The 16,292-nt window shown below is 41.4% G+C and overlaps 1 protein-coding gene across 1 annotated transcript in view; it reads right to left on the bottom strand.

The window, feature by feature from the left end:
• The window catches only part of LOC138612948 (protein kinase C-binding protein NELL2a-like), a 99,917-nt gene that overhangs the window by 69,331 nt on the left and 14,294 nt on the right, over positions 1-16,292 (bottom strand). The window contains exons 5-9 of the mRNA XM_069686484.1: positions 10,786-10,882; positions 7,560-7,632; positions 5,374-5,456; positions 4,849-4,977; positions 2,437-2,539 (exon numbers count right to left, since the gene is read on the bottom strand). Of these exons, the coding sequence (XP_069542585.1) occupies positions 2,437-2,539; positions 4,849-4,977; positions 5,374-5,456; positions 7,560-7,632; positions 10,786-10,882 (485 nt within the window). The remainder of the gene's footprint in view (positions 1-2,436; positions 2,540-4,848; positions 4,978-5,373; positions 5,457-7,559; positions 7,633-10,785; positions 10,883-16,292) is intronic.

Here is a 16,292-nt window from a genome sequence, read left to right as displayed (position 1 = left end):
ACTTAGTTTGTTCTGCTTTGAGACACAACTAAGGTTAAGCTATTAAATGGTTTCCTAACAGATTATGTTGTGTAAAAAGGCATAATAAGCTTCAGCCTACAGCTTTTCGGTTGCTTCATCCCCAAATGTATTTATTTGTCATGTTTACATAACTTCTGTTTGTTTTTCGGGGGAGATCTTGTTAATGCTAACCAAAATAAAAAAAATTGCACAATCGCTGTTAAAACAGATCTTTTCAGAGCTTACTGTGCTCCACTCTACACAGCCCACCTGTGGTGTAACTACAGTGAAGGTAAAATGAAAACGCTTCAGGTGGCATACAATAATGCATTCTGAATCCTACTTAAGGTACCAAGGTGGACGAGTGCAAGCGATATGTTTGTATCTAATAATGTTCCAGCCTCCGATGCCGTGCTTAGAAATGTAATGTGCAGATGTATGAGTCGATTATCTGACTGTAAACATTTAATCATGATGGCACTATGTCAACCCACAAGGTGTTTTTCTTGCTTCTGGAAACATTGGAAAAATCGTCTGTATGTGTTTTAAATCACAGTCGTCTATTTGTACTGTAATGATTTTATTCATGTCTTTATCCCTCTGTTGTTGTCTTTGTCTTTTATTGTATGTATTGTGTTTTGATATGGATCTATGTGTCTGAAATAATGAAATCATCATATACTGAATTTTTCATGAATATTTTATCAAGCTCTTAAATACCTTCTCCACATATAAAGCACACACATTTTTAACACACTGCTATGATCCAATCTTTCCTTGTTATTTAAAGCGTTTTTTTTAAGTCAAACCAAATCATGCATATTACACACAATTAAGCAACGCCGCTGAGGAAGCAATGGAATAATTATTATGTAGAGCGAGAGAGCACTCCTCACTGCAACACCTTAGGAGAATCCATTTAATACAATTTACGGGCAAAAAATTATCACGTCCAGAAAGTCTGCGTTTGACGAGGGTCAGACGGATTCAGAGCGATGGAGGAAGAGAAGTGATTGACACCTCAGGTCAGGCCCTATCACAAAGCGGTGTATCATGAAAGCGGAGGACTTCTAAAAGAGCCGTTTGACGTTCTACTTGACAGACCATCATAAAAAAACACAGCCCCTCCGTGCACGGCCCTGTGCGGCCAGATAAGGCTTTAATTTGGAGAGTGAATCGTGTCTTTGTTGTGGGGGGAAACTTGCCGCGCTCTTCTCTCCAAAGCCGGAGCATGCGTAATTAGCTGTGTGTTTGTCTAGCTCGTTGAGATAAGTGAGCGCAGGGGTGTTGAGTTTAAAGGGATTACCTGCTACGTGTTTATATTTGTGTAACGCAGCGGCAGATTGGGAGTCGCGCTTTAAGCCCCTGTGTTACAGCCGCGACCCGCAGGACGGTGGTAACGATGCCGACGCGAGCTGATTACAATCTAGGACTAATGGTTCGGAGCTGATAAAGAGTTAACTCTGCAGCAACAACAGCAGCGGCGTGTGGGAGTGTGTGGTGAGAAAGTTCTCAAGTGAACTCAGCTTGCACAAGATGTGGAGTGAGCTCTACAAAGAAATACTAACCACACGTAGAGTTTGCTTTCTGTTTTCTTCATTAACATATAACCTTCTATGAGTTGCAGGTAAGAACAGAAACATTATAGCTACTTAATTCTTCTACTTTATGCAAGGTTTTGTTCCATACATTGACAGCTTTGCATTTTAAAAGCAAATACATCACTTTTAGGTTCATTTGGGTTAATATGAGAAGAATACCAGGGTGGAGAAAAAAGCTAATATCCTCTGAAATCCGTTTTTATTGAGAGGGGAATTGAGAGAATATGAGATGCAGAGCGCTGCGGTGAGGAGGCTAATAAGAGTTCATTGCTGAACTGAGAGACTTGTGGGGAAAAAAAGCCAGACCCTCTATGTAGATACGTGATGAAACAGAATTATTTATCCAACGAGAACATATCAGCGCTCACAAGTTAAAAAATGGACATTTAAGAAGACACTTTCGCCGTGGGAGCGTACATCATTTCAGGCACTTAACATTTCTTTCTTCTTCACTTTTATCACAGCTCCAAACATGTCTGCCATAAATAGAGACTACTTTACATCACATGCGGCGAGCCCACACTTACTGGCTCATGTCAGTGTGACTGGTGGCCATCTGTGTTTTGAAGCCAGCTAGTGAATAATTGATCGGTCCATGTATATGCAAAAGGTTGGACGCATCTCAAGAGGCATGTTAGGAGGTAGCTTAGCAACACAGCGGAGCCCTGGTCAATTGTCAGGCAGCCCTCGTGGAGGCGTGATGCGTGCTCTAAATCTGGTGGTGGTGGTGCTGGTTGTGGTGTTGTTGCTGTTGCTGTTGCGTGTGTTTGTGTTCACTTGTGTCCATGAATGTACGAGTGTGGGAGGGTGACAGGGTTAAGAGTGCTCCACTCACGCTGGCACTCCTTGCAGCAGGCCCCCTTTACGTAGGCCGGCGATGTGCCTGCCGGGCACTGAGGAGGAGGGCAGGAGATGGCCTCGCACTGCACCGTGCCGTTCTGTGGAACACAGAAACAAAACACTTTGTTTAAAGAGTGACTATTATAGGCCAACTGATACTGAATGTTTCTGACTGATACGGTTTGATATTAAAACATCAAAAAAAATCTGATGATATTTATATATTATATAAACAGATACATAAATATGTATAATAAGGATCCCTTAAAACTTATTGGAGATTGCTGATATTATCTGATGCATACTCAGGCATAATAATAATAATAATAATAATAATGATAACAATAATAGAAAAATAAGAACAATATTGATAATAATAATAATAATAATAATGATAATTGTAAACCGATTTGTAAAGCACTGTCACAATCCAAACACACAGTCCAAATACACATGTGGTTCGTCACAGACCTCACTTCACACAATCCAAAATATCCTTTTTATAATTGTGTTTATACTGCTGTCCCTCCACCCTCCACCTCGCTCTCCTCCACCCCATCCCCCCATTCAACATGAATCCCTACCTTGTCACACACTACAAAGCCTCAAGGCCACTCTTTAAAGAGTCTTTGTGAAATAGGAGATGAAATAAATTGGTGACATTGTGTATTACATCCACCACTTGCAGGAGATAGACAATTTATTCCGGAAATGTAGTTGTTGTAGTTGTACAATTATTAACGCCTGTTTCACATCTGACTGAAAACATGCAACAACTCTATTCTGAAGTGAATCTGACTTAAGGCCTGGGCGGCATTGTTAGCAAGAAGGTTCCTGCATCTAATCTGAAGCTTGTATGTTCTCCCCGTCCATGTGTGGGTTCCCTCCAGGCTCTCTGGCTTCCTCCCACAGTCCAAAGGCATGCTCGTTAGGTTGCCCAAAGGTGTAAATGTGAGCGGGAAAGGCAGCTCTGTGATTGACTGCCGATCAGTCCAGGATGTCCCCGCCTCTCGCCCAACGACAGCTGGGTTTGTCCCTTAACAGAATAAGCGGTATAGATATTGGATAAATGGCTGACTAAGGCCTTTTCCTCACTCTGTTGTGTTTTTTAAAATATGCTGGAGTAGAGGATCCTGGCACAAATCAAGGGCATGCCCCTGTGTTGTAAACCTCCTCATAACCTGCAGTAGATTTCCACAGTAACCTGTAAATATAATATATTCTAATGCTTTCTCATTTTCTGCAGCTTATCTGTGTGCCTGTAATTACCGCTGCTTGCACGGATGATAGCTCTGTGACAGCAACATCTATGAACCTGATCCACATAATTGATAACATCTTAATGCATGACCTTTGAATTTCAAAGGTCTCAGCTAATTGCCACACATAAGGTAAGGAACATATCCCATCTAATTCCTTAATTGCAGCCCGGGAGTGGCAACACACAGCTCCTGGCGTATGGGGCGATTTCATTGGATGAGTGGGCAGAACAAATCCCTGATGATAATTATCAACTGTCAAGAGCAATTAGGTTCGGTGCACTCAGAGATATGTGATTTCCTATTTTTTTTTGCATGTTGGGTAGTGGTGCACGAAGGCTTCTGATTGGCTGGTTGGAGGGGCTCAGTAGAAACAAACGAGTTTCATGTTGTAAAGTTGAGTAGACTGACAGGGGGTGAAATCTGTTTGCGGATGTGCTACAAGCCCCAGATCTCCAATCGCTTCCAATTCTCTTTCTGCCAATTATTCACACTTTATGCAGCAGCAAAGTGGACCCTTGAGAGGGCCGAGCATAACTAAGCACTGTTGTTGATGTGTCTAATCCGGAGTACTGTGGAGGTTCTCAATACAGTAGCTTTTTCTCGGGTAACTGGGGCAACCCTCCTCGAACGCAAGGAAATAATGAGAATACAAGCCGACGACAATGGGGCCCCTGCACTCTGCACCCAAACACACCCCGCGCACACACCCCAGCTACACACACTTGATGAATAGGGTCGCAAAAAAAAAAGCCGAGTCCTCCTACAATGTCTGCAGAGAACACACACATACACACACGATTACAAAACAACACACTTCGGTGCAGACGTGATGAAAAATGCATGTTCTCCCTTTCTCTCCCAGACAGACACACACATGCAGCACACACACATTCACACAGAGAGAAAACATATATCTATTATTTCATGTCACACTCGCATGCCTGCAAACATGTATGTATGCATGAAACAATCACAAACAGGAGCACCTATTCCGGATTCAAACACACACACACACACACACTACTACACACTTAATTAAAACGAATGCCCTCCCTTGCTCTTTATTACTCCGACGTACACACCCACGTCTGCACACACATCCACACACACACAAACTGTCGAGCAATCCGTGTAAGCAGCCCCACCGAGCATGTGCAGTTCCTGCAGCCATCTGTCCAGCCCTCGTCCTCTCTGTAGACGACCCCCTTGACGCTGCAGGTTCTCTCACAATAGCAGCCGTCCAGCCCATTCATCTTCTCCTCGGCCCTGGACAGCTGCTCCCGCCATCCCCCCCGAAAAACAAAAGGCAAGAAGGAGAGAAGATGAGAGTCAGCCTCATCGTACGTCTATATCCTCATGTAGACAGCAGATTCAAAGGCAAACTAACAGCTTCACAAAAGTCAGTCATTAGACGCTATTAACACCACTTACACGCACAGTTACTGCATCAGAACAGAAAAGGCTTTAACAATGGCAAACGTCTTAGGTTAGTGTGTCACTGACTGCCTGTTGCAATGTGTATTACTGGCAGCAGCACATTGACATGTGGATATTTCATTTACAATTAACACTTCTAACAGTTCTCTCTAATTACTGTGTTTTATTTTAAGATTAACCTCAATTTGGGGATTAAATTTCACAATAAAACGCATTATATCACATTACATTACCTTGCTGGATGTTTTAGCGAGGATATCCTGCAGTTCCATGATTTTCTGCACAAGTCCGTGGAAATCATTGCAGGTTGGGCATGCTGAGAATAGCATAGACAACACAGTAAAATGCACAGAATTCAGTTACCGGCAATAAGGTCGATTTATGTTCATTTAGTTGTAGATGAAAATAGAAATTTTGCACACAAGCCAGTAATTATTTACTGAGTAAAAATAGGACTTAAAACTCAATAATGCCTAAATCCTAGCAACAAGTGGATTATAATAGTATTATCTTCAGCAGAGACATTTTAAAATGTTACCATTGCAGCTTAATGTTGTTTCTCATTTCCCTTTATTAATGGATGCATATTCTAAGGTACCCTCTCTGCAAGACGACCTCGTACTTTGAACAGCAGAAAGCTGTGTCCTCTGGCAACTTTTGCACGCGTGGAGGCGTCAAATCTGAGAATCATTTTAAACTTTGACATGTTTGTGCGTCTTCCCTGTTAGCAGGAGATGAAGTTTGTCTGTAAACTGCAAAACAGGACATTTAGCATACACCTACACCTACAAAGACGCGTCCTCACATCCAAGTCACAGAGTAACAGGGCAGTGCACAGACATTTTTGGGGGCAGGAGCTCAAGCCCCACCAACATGCACGAATTTACCCTTCGCTAAGCCCCTCCCCTTGAACGGCCAATCTCCAATCCTACGTTAGCAACCGTAACTAGGCACGGGAGGCCTGTCGAGCTTTCAGATGCCGCAACGGTGTGCATTTGGAATCTGCAAGTCCAACAGCGGGTCTCCTCAAAGTTTAGAAGGGGGAGTCATATTTTTAGCTTTTCCTTAGCCAGAAAATCCAGAGGAGAGATGTCGGACATTAAAAACTGTGGGAGACCGCACTCGCAGCTTGGATCAACGAAAACTCCTTCGTTTGCTCCAAGTTAAGACGCTTACTAACTTGGCTAGGTTAGCATGTTAGCAAACAAAGACGGTTGAATATTAATTATAAGTTAATCCAGATGCAGTGTTTGGATCAAGCCAATGAGATGCGAGTAATATACTGACGCGCTTTAAACAAAAGGAAAAAGTTATATGGAGTCAGAACTAAACATTAGCTTAAAATAAAACAATATATTGACTTGCTCTGCCGTGCAAGAACATTGTTGTTCCTGTATATGATTGTCCTAAACATGAATTGCTGACAAATTATATTGTGGATGCAGCTTTCAAATGCGTATTGTCATCCTTTCTGTCGACTTCTCTCTGATATTCGGGAACTATTTTTCCAGAAATTTGCTGTTATTTCCCTTTGAACATCTCTCACTGTTATAGTTGAAAACGCCATAATATGTACATGCCGATGTGAAAGCTTGACAGGCGTAGCAACAGTAACCAAGGGGGGCAAGACTTAGTGAAGGGTCAATTCCCACCCTGATATTGTCACACCGCCGCCATCCATAATCACACATTATGTTGATAACATGGGAACTGTTTATATCATACTGTAGTCCTACTGACCTACTTATTGGTTATTTTAATGGATAACATAAAAAGTGTTTTGCTTGATTTCATAATTAACCTGAGAGATATCATTCACTGTAACTGCACTGGGGTGGGGCTGGAGTGATGTGTGCTTTTCATGACAAGTCAGGACACATTGAAAAGTTGATTGATTGATTGAGACAAAATCATTTGGGAGGGGGTGGAGAATGCGCAGTACTTCTTTAATTGATAAGGCATATTTTTCGTGGATACTACTTCAGATTTTCGTCTTTAAAGTAAGGGCACTTGGGTCCTATCTATGCACGTGTCTGCAGAGTAACACAACTTCAGGTAGTTGCAGTGCCTATTTTTTGCTTAATTTGCTTTGCTTTGAAACTTCAGCTACATGAATTTAAAATTAGAAGCATCAAGTTGCAGTTTGTTACGCAGGAGAGACTGTGGGAATTCTCCCATTTACTGAAGTAAGCAAAACATTTTATCAACCACAGTGTTACTGAGGGATGGATTGTTTCTCATTTGCTAAGCTGTTTTAAAGCAGTTTTACTCCAGTGAGTTCAGAGTCAATTTCAAGAATTTAAATAAAAGAAAGAAACCAGCACAATCGAGTGCCTCGCCAAATAAGAGCCAGAGGTAATTTAAATTAAACACTCAATGAAGTTCTCCTTAAATGTGTTAAGTAAGAGGCCGCACTCACTTCTGTTGAGATCTGGGCACTGTGAGATGTAGCCCTGTGGCATCACCAGGATCTCCACGTCCTGCATCACTCCCTGCACAAACACAAACACGTCAAAGTTATAAATATAGGAGAGTAACACGTCACACAAGTCAGACAGGCGATAAGACGAGATGAAGCATGTTAATGTGTAGTAAGCGGGTAAAGGCCCAGGGGGGGCCGTGGTGTCTGAGAGTGCTTATGGTACATTTTCCACATGAGGCCACATGGAATCGGGCGTAAGCAGGACATGCAAACACAAAACCAACAACCCTGTTTATGAGCGCTTTGGTGGCTGCGGCCATCGTAAAACCGAACACAAACAAACAGCGGTAAATCTGAGAGCGAGTGCAAATATGTTTGCTAAATCAGGGGAGTGACACTGAGAAGTTACTTGTGAGATAATGTGTTTCCAATGTCGTCGCACGGATGAATCATTCATAACCGGACGCCAGCAGGAAGTTAACTGATTCAATGATGAGGGAGTTTCAGTTAGAATATTGTGTCTCTGATGAGCATAAACAGCAAATACACATTCAATTTCATTTATATAAAACAAATTGATAGGTACTTTCATCCTGCTGCCGACCACCAATCACATACACACATATACACATATGCACACGGAAAACTTAGTTGCCATGGTAACCAGTGCACATTTCATTCCCTTAGTGCATTTATTTCTCCTACAGAAGTGGGAGGGGTGCAACTTAGGGAGAAATTGTTTCTTAAACTGCCTTGCCTCTTCAATTTATCGGCCGTAAATGTAAAAATCTCGCTGGAACGTTTTGCTGAAACGGACGCAGATTGTGTCTGTGAGACTTGGTAATTCTTTTGTTCCAAAACATTAAAACTATGTGTTCAACTGGAGCCATCGTACACATTTCCAATCAGGCATCTCAATAAACCTAATATATACTGGGATAAATACCTTGCTAATAGCGACTATGTTTTTTTAAGAGTATATGGTTAAAGTTACAGTAACACGACAGTGAAAGCATCTCTATCTTCAGTAATTTGACATCAGGGGAAACAGAATATTTAGGTGGATACAGATATAACGGTGTTATTGTTCCTGTGTTATTTGTCATACTGTAAGATTTTGCACTTACCAATATCCTGATATTATAAAAAACCCTGATTCTGACTCTGATTGTTAAGTATGTTTTGCAGCGTCTCCTGTGTGCCTATAGGGGCGGGCATTGTAAATGAGCTTATACTATAAATGCTGTCGTGCTGGCCTTGGTTAACATGCTTCATATTTGCTCCTGTACAAATAAAAAGTCAGTAAATTAAATACATAAACAAGATGAAAAAGTCAAATTAAAAAATCATTAAATTATTATCATTACAGGCCTTTTATGCCTTTATTCATAAAGAGGACAGTGCAAAGTGTTGGAAACAGGGGAAGAGAGAGTGGGGCAACCCACACGGCAGCCCTAACCCGAGGTCGCCGCATGGAGGACTGTCGCATCTGTACACGGGCCACTGATTTTATGACTGAGCTAAACCAGCACTCATCAGTTAAGTCTTTTACAAAGTGAAACAAAGTCTTTGCTAAATTACATCCAACAAACTGATTCCTATGAGCTCCAACGATCCGGAAGTTATTGGGTAAATGCAGATTTATATGATTGGCAGGGGCAGTTAGTTTCCCTCCAACACATTTGATTGGATAAACAATTTGACATGGTGCCACACTTCTCAGGAATAGAAGAGCAAAGGATCATTTGACATATTTTGGATGTATAACACAGGAACAGGAAGCTTTAAGAGAAGCCTGTGTTGTAATGCCCGGTTCCTTGACTTTGCTTTGCAGCTTCTGGCAACAGAAAACTTTTTTAACTAGATTCCTCCGTGTCAGTGACACTCTGTTCACTGCAGCCCGCCCGCAGGAACACGTGGGACGTCTTTGACGGTTGGCTCCATCTGTACCGGAAATGTGAATTTGTGAAAAACAACAAATGGCAGAGTGAGAACTGAATCACTTCTGAGGCAGTAAAATTACTAAAAGTAATTTTCCACAAAATACAAACAATCAAGAGCAGATTTTTCTGCCAGATTAAAAAGTCACTTTGGAATGAAAGTTGACGTGAAATAAAATGTTGTTTGCTGTTTCTTGTTGCGTTTGGGATTGCTTGAATTAAAAGTAAATTGTTTTCTGTCTTATAAATTAGGAAGTAGAACAATTCATTCCATCAGCGTACAAATCAAATAGAACTTGTGTCGCTGGATAAGTAAGATAAAGCAGATTTATCTACCGTACGATGTGCGCGGACTGCAGAGAAGATACTCATTTAGTTGTGAAGCAGAGGTGCAGATACGCTCATTCTGATTCAAGCCTTTTCTGTTACTGTTAGGGATGTGATTTTCTCATCTTCAGCTGACACCCACAGACACACATTGACTTTTGGCCCGTGTGTGTGAGTGTACTAATGAAGCAGTGTGTTTTAAAAGGAGGCGAGTCTTCCTAGCAACTAATCAAGGCTTCAGAGAGAGTGGCGAGGAGAGATGCTGCTACGTGACGAGATTAGTGGGTGACCTCCAAGGCTTCTTTCATCTACCAATTAACACGGAGGAAATTCAACAGCCGGGACACAATGCGTAAGAGACTAACACACAGGTAAACACGCACATCCAGCACACACTAGCAGGCTGATTAAAACACTTATAGTGGCTGGTGAGCTGACATTTAGCCCAAACATGTCTCCCCAGGTGGGAAATTTCTCGGCGGAGTCCAGTCTGGGAGAGGCGATATATGACTCCCTGTCTGATAAACAATACTATAGACAAAGCTTAATGAGCATAGTCCAGAGGCTATTTAATGATTTCTCCCAAATCAGCGCTGTGGGGGTTGCTGAGATAATTGCACTGGGCTTAGCTGCAGACTAAGGGAAAAGGGAACAAACAATGACAAAGAAAAAAAACTCTATTCCTCGGGTAGCCGGTGCAACCCTCAAATTAAAATGGTAAGCCTTGAGAAATGCACACAATTAAATCCAACAGCTGTAATAAATAAAACCAAACAAGCCGCACAAAGAGGGAGAAGATACAGTACGCATCGAGATTATGGACGCGGGCTAAAAGCTGGTGCAACAGCCGAGATGCATTACGCGTCGGAGCAGCTCTGAATCATTTATCACACATCAGGGCAGGCATCAACATTCATATACTGAGAGGGGAAAGTTTGAGCCGCAGCAGAGCTAACCTTGAAGAAGCCGTGAGCAGCGTTTCTCTGTCCCAGCCAGAAGGAAGCATCCTCGGGTATGTCCATGTAGGGGGCCTCCACCACCCGCTCGTAGATCCTGCAAGGCAAATACAGAATGATTAGAGGAATCCCTGCAGGCTATTAGTCATACTAATGAACTCAGACATCTTTTCTTGTCTGTTTTCACATCTAAAATACATGTTTTCACGCTAAAACAGGCCAATAAGGAAATAAGAAAATGATGGAATGGGCAAAACATTGTTCAATCTCTGAAAAATACCCGATAGCAGAGATGCTGTTCCTTTTCACCACAAGGTCTTCATCGACCACATTTTCCTTGATCTTCTGTACTTAATCAAAAAAATGTGTCAGGCTGTTGCAACCGAATCGACTTAAAAAAAGTTTTTTTATATTTACTAAAGGTTACCCCCTTTAGTCTTGAGCACCGTCGTCACTTTATGTATCATGTTTTACAAGTCTGTTTTGTGCTGTCTATTATGTGTGTGTGTAAAAGGAGGCTGACTCACTCCCTGTAAACTAAATCTACCTACAGGTACAAATCAAGTAACCTAACCTATTTATATCTATAATGTTAACAGCTATATCTACATTAGTCTATTTTTACTTAAATTATCTTTACTCACTGTAGGGCTGAGCGACTTAAAAAAAATATCTAATTGCGATTATTTTGACTTTTATTGTGATATCAGTACGATTTGAGACATTAAAGGAAATGATCATTTGTACATCCTTATTCTCATTTTATTGAAAAAACTATTTAAAGTCGAGTTGAAATGAAAAATGTAATTTTGCATCTATTTAAGAATATAGGCCAAAAAAAAATACAGAAAATCATTTTCATCGTATTCTTATATCAAAATCAGATCATTTTTTCTTCCTGTAAAACAAAATATCACGTGTGCTCACGTAAGCTAGTACAAACCAATTTCAACCAATAATATCATGACATCCACCTGTCAATCAATCTGCAACATTTAGCCGCAGAGCACCAAGAACGCTCGGCCAGTTAGCTAGCTACTGCGCTGTGGAGAACGTCTGTCTACGCCCGCTTCTCAACGATCAAATCAAATCCCTCTAATGATATGTCCCGCCTGCACGTCCTGTTTCACTCGGAAATACGTCACGATACGGAAGCTAGATACTCTCCATTTTATCTTTAACAAATCGCGCCTCCTGTGATTTGAAAATTGCTATCGGCCATAAAATGTCAATTAATGGTTCAGCCCTACTTATCTGTTTTTAAGAGCAAATTCACCATTTTTAGTTCGTATTTGAAGTGAAACATGACTTATTTTTTTCATGTGTAAGTGATTATAAAGCTGCAGTGTTACACACTTTCTTCTTAATCTTCTCTTGTTCTTGCTTTTGTGTTTTTATTTCACGCTTGCTTTTGCAATGTAAACGTCTCCAATGCCAATAAAGCTCTTTTGAATTGAATTGAATTGAACATAACAAAAATGTGGAGGAAAATGAGAGCCAGCTACGGCTTCATCTGACAGGCAGAATCATGTGAATGTATGGCCCGTGTATCCATAGCTGGATCTGATGGTCAAATGTTCACACGCTAAGCGTAAAGCCACTGCACATAAAACATTTTTTCTTATTCTTTGCAATTCAAAGAGTTTTTTTATCGCGCATGTTCATATCGCCATGAGGATGACAAATCATTTAATCATGCAGCCCTACTTTGCAGCGCAGGTTAAATCCTCAGTTAACCCTTCTCCTGAGCAGGGTATAGAGAGCCCCATGCTGTCTGTGATGCACATGGCATCACCGTCTGCTTCTTTTACTGTGCCAGGAGGCAAATCTTCACACTCTAACAATAACACCCCTTTTACACAGCAGATGCACGTATGATCGCAGGTCAGGTCAAGTCAAGGTGCGATCGATCAACTTGCATTACAGATATTCATATGATTGAAAGTTTTATCAGAGCTGTCCTTAATAAGGTAAAGCTATGTAGAAATCTTGGTTATAAAACCTATACACAGCTGTAGAAATCTTGTGTATATCTTTACATTATGTTAGGAAAACGCCACAAAACCATGTGGGGTGACATGTTGCGACTGTTGAATCCTGGATAACAGACTAACTAAACAAATCTTCTTTTGGCATTTCTCAGACTTTATTTTTGAAACAACACTATTTTAAAGTAATAATCTTCTTGTAGAAGCCATCTGTGGCAATTTTTGCGGAAAGAATCACAAGCGGCGCCTAGTTAGTGACGCGTTTTCCATCACCCAGCAGTGGTTGGTCTGCCAGAGAGGGTAGGCGGAGCTAAGCGGCTGCTTTTCCGGTCTCTGCAAGTATTGCGAGTAAACAGTAATCTACTATGGCTGAACAAACAAAGAAAAGATCGATGACTACAGATACAACTTCAAACATAAGTGAAAATCCAAAGAAAAAGAAACAAATTTGACCCTCAGATGAAGGCAAACAGTCTGAAAAGGAAAGCGACCGTCAGCGAGGAAAATCAAGAGTTACAACCGGACACATCTGAGAAGTGTGCTCCCGGAATTACCGTTTATCGCCACAGGTGCCGCCAAAGAGAAGAAAACTGAGATCTTCAAACTGAGATTACAACTTTAAATTAAACACTATTTTATTCTGAACAGAAATGGTCTGAATAATGAATGAATTTGTATAAACCAAAACTTAGAGCATACTGTCTGATTAAAGAGATTTACCATCCAGAGCTCTGTGTCACCCTGAACCTAACCCGAGCACAGAGGTCTGTCTGAGCCCAGCTGAGGGGTGGTATCCTGCCTCTAGCTCTGGAAACAGGTCGCGTCCACTCTAGAGGAGAACAGTAAGAGCTCCCTCTGTGATCTGGGAGAGGTCAAAAATGCACATTTTGTTCTACCTTTTCCACAACATGTCTGCAGTTTGTCCTGTTTCTGTCTGATAAATGCAGACTTCAGTACATCTTCACACTATTTCAGTTGGCTCAGTTTGTTTGTTAAATGCTTCCAACAGCGTAGGAGGCGCTTTATGTTTGATTTAGTAAAAGGTACAGTCTGTGCTTAAGTGCTGAAGTTATGTTAAAGAGGAATGTTTTTCATATTTTATTTGACATTGTTTGACACATACATATTGAGGTGTAACTGTTAGATTAGTCTCTCTGCAGAGCTTACAGTCTGTGGTGTCGTTCCATTCACTTACAGCAAGTAATTGCCTGTTAAGTTTCAGTTCATCTTTGTCCTTTAGTACACACGTTTGTTCTTTTCTCCGAGAGCTGGTTAGCTGATGCTTTGACTTCAATATCATACAATTATTTTTCCATCTCTTATAGAAGCACCAGCTCATGAAAGCCGACAGCTTCCAACCCGCTTTAAACCCTGATCAAGAGCAGGGTAGTGAAGGAGGGTTGCCTGATGTGAGTTTACCCAGGAGGATGTCAGTGATGCAATTTAGGATACAGAGAGGAGAACTGCACTTGGTTTATCTCTCGTTTATGTTTCTCTGAATAGGAGACATGGCGTTACTGCATCAAAATTAGTCGATTTTTTGTTGTCCAGATCGCCTGTTTTATTCTCCATTTAGAGAGCTTTGCATAACATCTGGTAATTAATTCAGCAAAATGTTTAAATATCTTCATTTGGGAGGACAATGGCTTCTATTATTACCTTCACAAGTATTCTCTGCAGGCCTCTTCTGCTCTCCTCCATCTACCATCTGCCTGAATCCATGCAGACTCAGCATTTTGCTTCATGGTGGTGTTAAGTACAGTACGTTCCCTTGCCAAAGTAGTTTCACATTGAATTCCTTACCTTTACCTTTCTGCATGAATAAGTGCAAAACAATTTGAGTAAAAACTCTACAAATCTAACTTATGGGGATGGTTTCGCTGCACAATGACAGAATAAAAGTGTTGTATTAAAGTTCCCGCCTACTGTGCAGCTGCATGTTGTGTCCTGTTGATGCTTTTTCCAACGACCACTTTGTAAATTTTTTGACCATTTAAGTTAAGTAATCTCGAAGATCTCACTTTCGCCCCCCTTGGCCATAAACGGTAATTGCAGGAGCACACTTCCCAGATATCCAGACAGTGTTGCATGTGTGACGTCCACGGTTGGCTCCGGTTGTAACTCTTGATTTTCCTCGCTGACGGTCGCTTTCCTTTTCAGACTGTTTGCCTTCATCTGAGCGTTGAGTTTGTTTCTTTTTCTTTGGATTTTCACTTATGTTTGAAGTTGTATCTGTAGTCATCGATCTTTTCTTTGTTTGTTCAGCCATAGTAGATTACTGTTTACTCGCAACACTTGCAGAGAGCGGAAAAGCAGCCGCTTAGCTCCGCCTACCCTCTCTGGCAGACCAACCACTGCTGGCTGATGGAAAACATGTCGCAAACTGGGCGCCGCTTGTGATTTTTTCTGTGACAGTCGCGACTGACACCCAGTCTGTAATACTACAAATGCAAAGGCTTTCATCAGCGGGCCATAGGCTCAATCACCATTGTGTTACCTCATTCGGCGATAGATAGAGACTTAACAGACATTTATTTACATGAAAATCTTCGAGATTATTACTTCAAATAAAATGAGATAAATAGAGGTCCTATGTGACAGCTAATGATGATCATTTAAAGCAGGGATGCACTGATTGCATTTTTCCTCCTGATAGAGTTCCAATATCCCCAGCTCAATATGTGCTCTCTTTCTCCATGATTAACAATCTGTACAACTCACTGGATGTTTGCATATTTTTTAGAGTTTATTCTGTCAATAATGTGACTTATCGTGGGAATACTCAATTTGATGATGATATTTTCAGAAGTTAACTGAACTGAAGTGAACATGGATCCATCACTTCATGGCAGACGCCCAATCCTCCTAATAAGATCACTATCTGGGCTGAGACAAAGCTGCGACATGGGATTGGAGCATCCCTTATTTGTAGTTAGTTTTGGAAACAAATCATATTTGTACTCTCTGTTCAGTTTAAATTAGTTGTAGAACTGGATACAGTCCTTTGTTGTTCATCAGTATTCTCCCAAATCACAACACATATGGTGTTAAAGGAGCAATTGTCCCCTGGAAAAAGCCACTGTCAGTCAAAGCTGGTGTTCTCTGTAATCGATGGAAGCAATAATATTTGAAATTGGCGCCATAGCTGTGGAGAAAGTCGTACAAACAGCTCGTGGTTTCGCTCATTCTACATTCCTACAACACCCAGCGTGCATTGCGCCCCTCCCTCTGAAAGGAACGGCCCAGCGAGAGACGCTTTACCGGTGGATCGTCTAAAAAATCTTCAGGTCTGCAGTCTACGTATCAAACCTGACAATTTTGAACGAGACATGACATCGGAGGCAGGTGTCCTAGATTGAGGAAGTGTAGTTTAGCGAGCTCCCTGGCCTCCACCAGATGACACATTTCACGTAGTCTGGCGTAGGTTTTCCAGGGCCCATTGGAGAAGCAGATAGCGTCCTCCAAAGGCACAGAGGAAATTGCATTTTTTTCTACCATAATGGCATCAGCTCCCCGTAA

This window comes from Semicossyphus pulcher, unplaced genomic scaffold (assembly GCF_022749685.1).
Source record: "Semicossyphus pulcher isolate SPU_LCO1_2020_fin unplaced genomic scaffold, fSemPul1.0.p SCAF_8, whole genome shotgun sequence".
NCBI classification, from domain to species: domain Eukaryota; kingdom Metazoa; phylum Chordata; class Actinopteri; order Labriformes; family Labridae; genus Semicossyphus; species Semicossyphus pulcher.
Note: the sequence above shows the minus strand (reverse complement) of the source record. Positions and strands in the feature narration are given on the sequence as shown.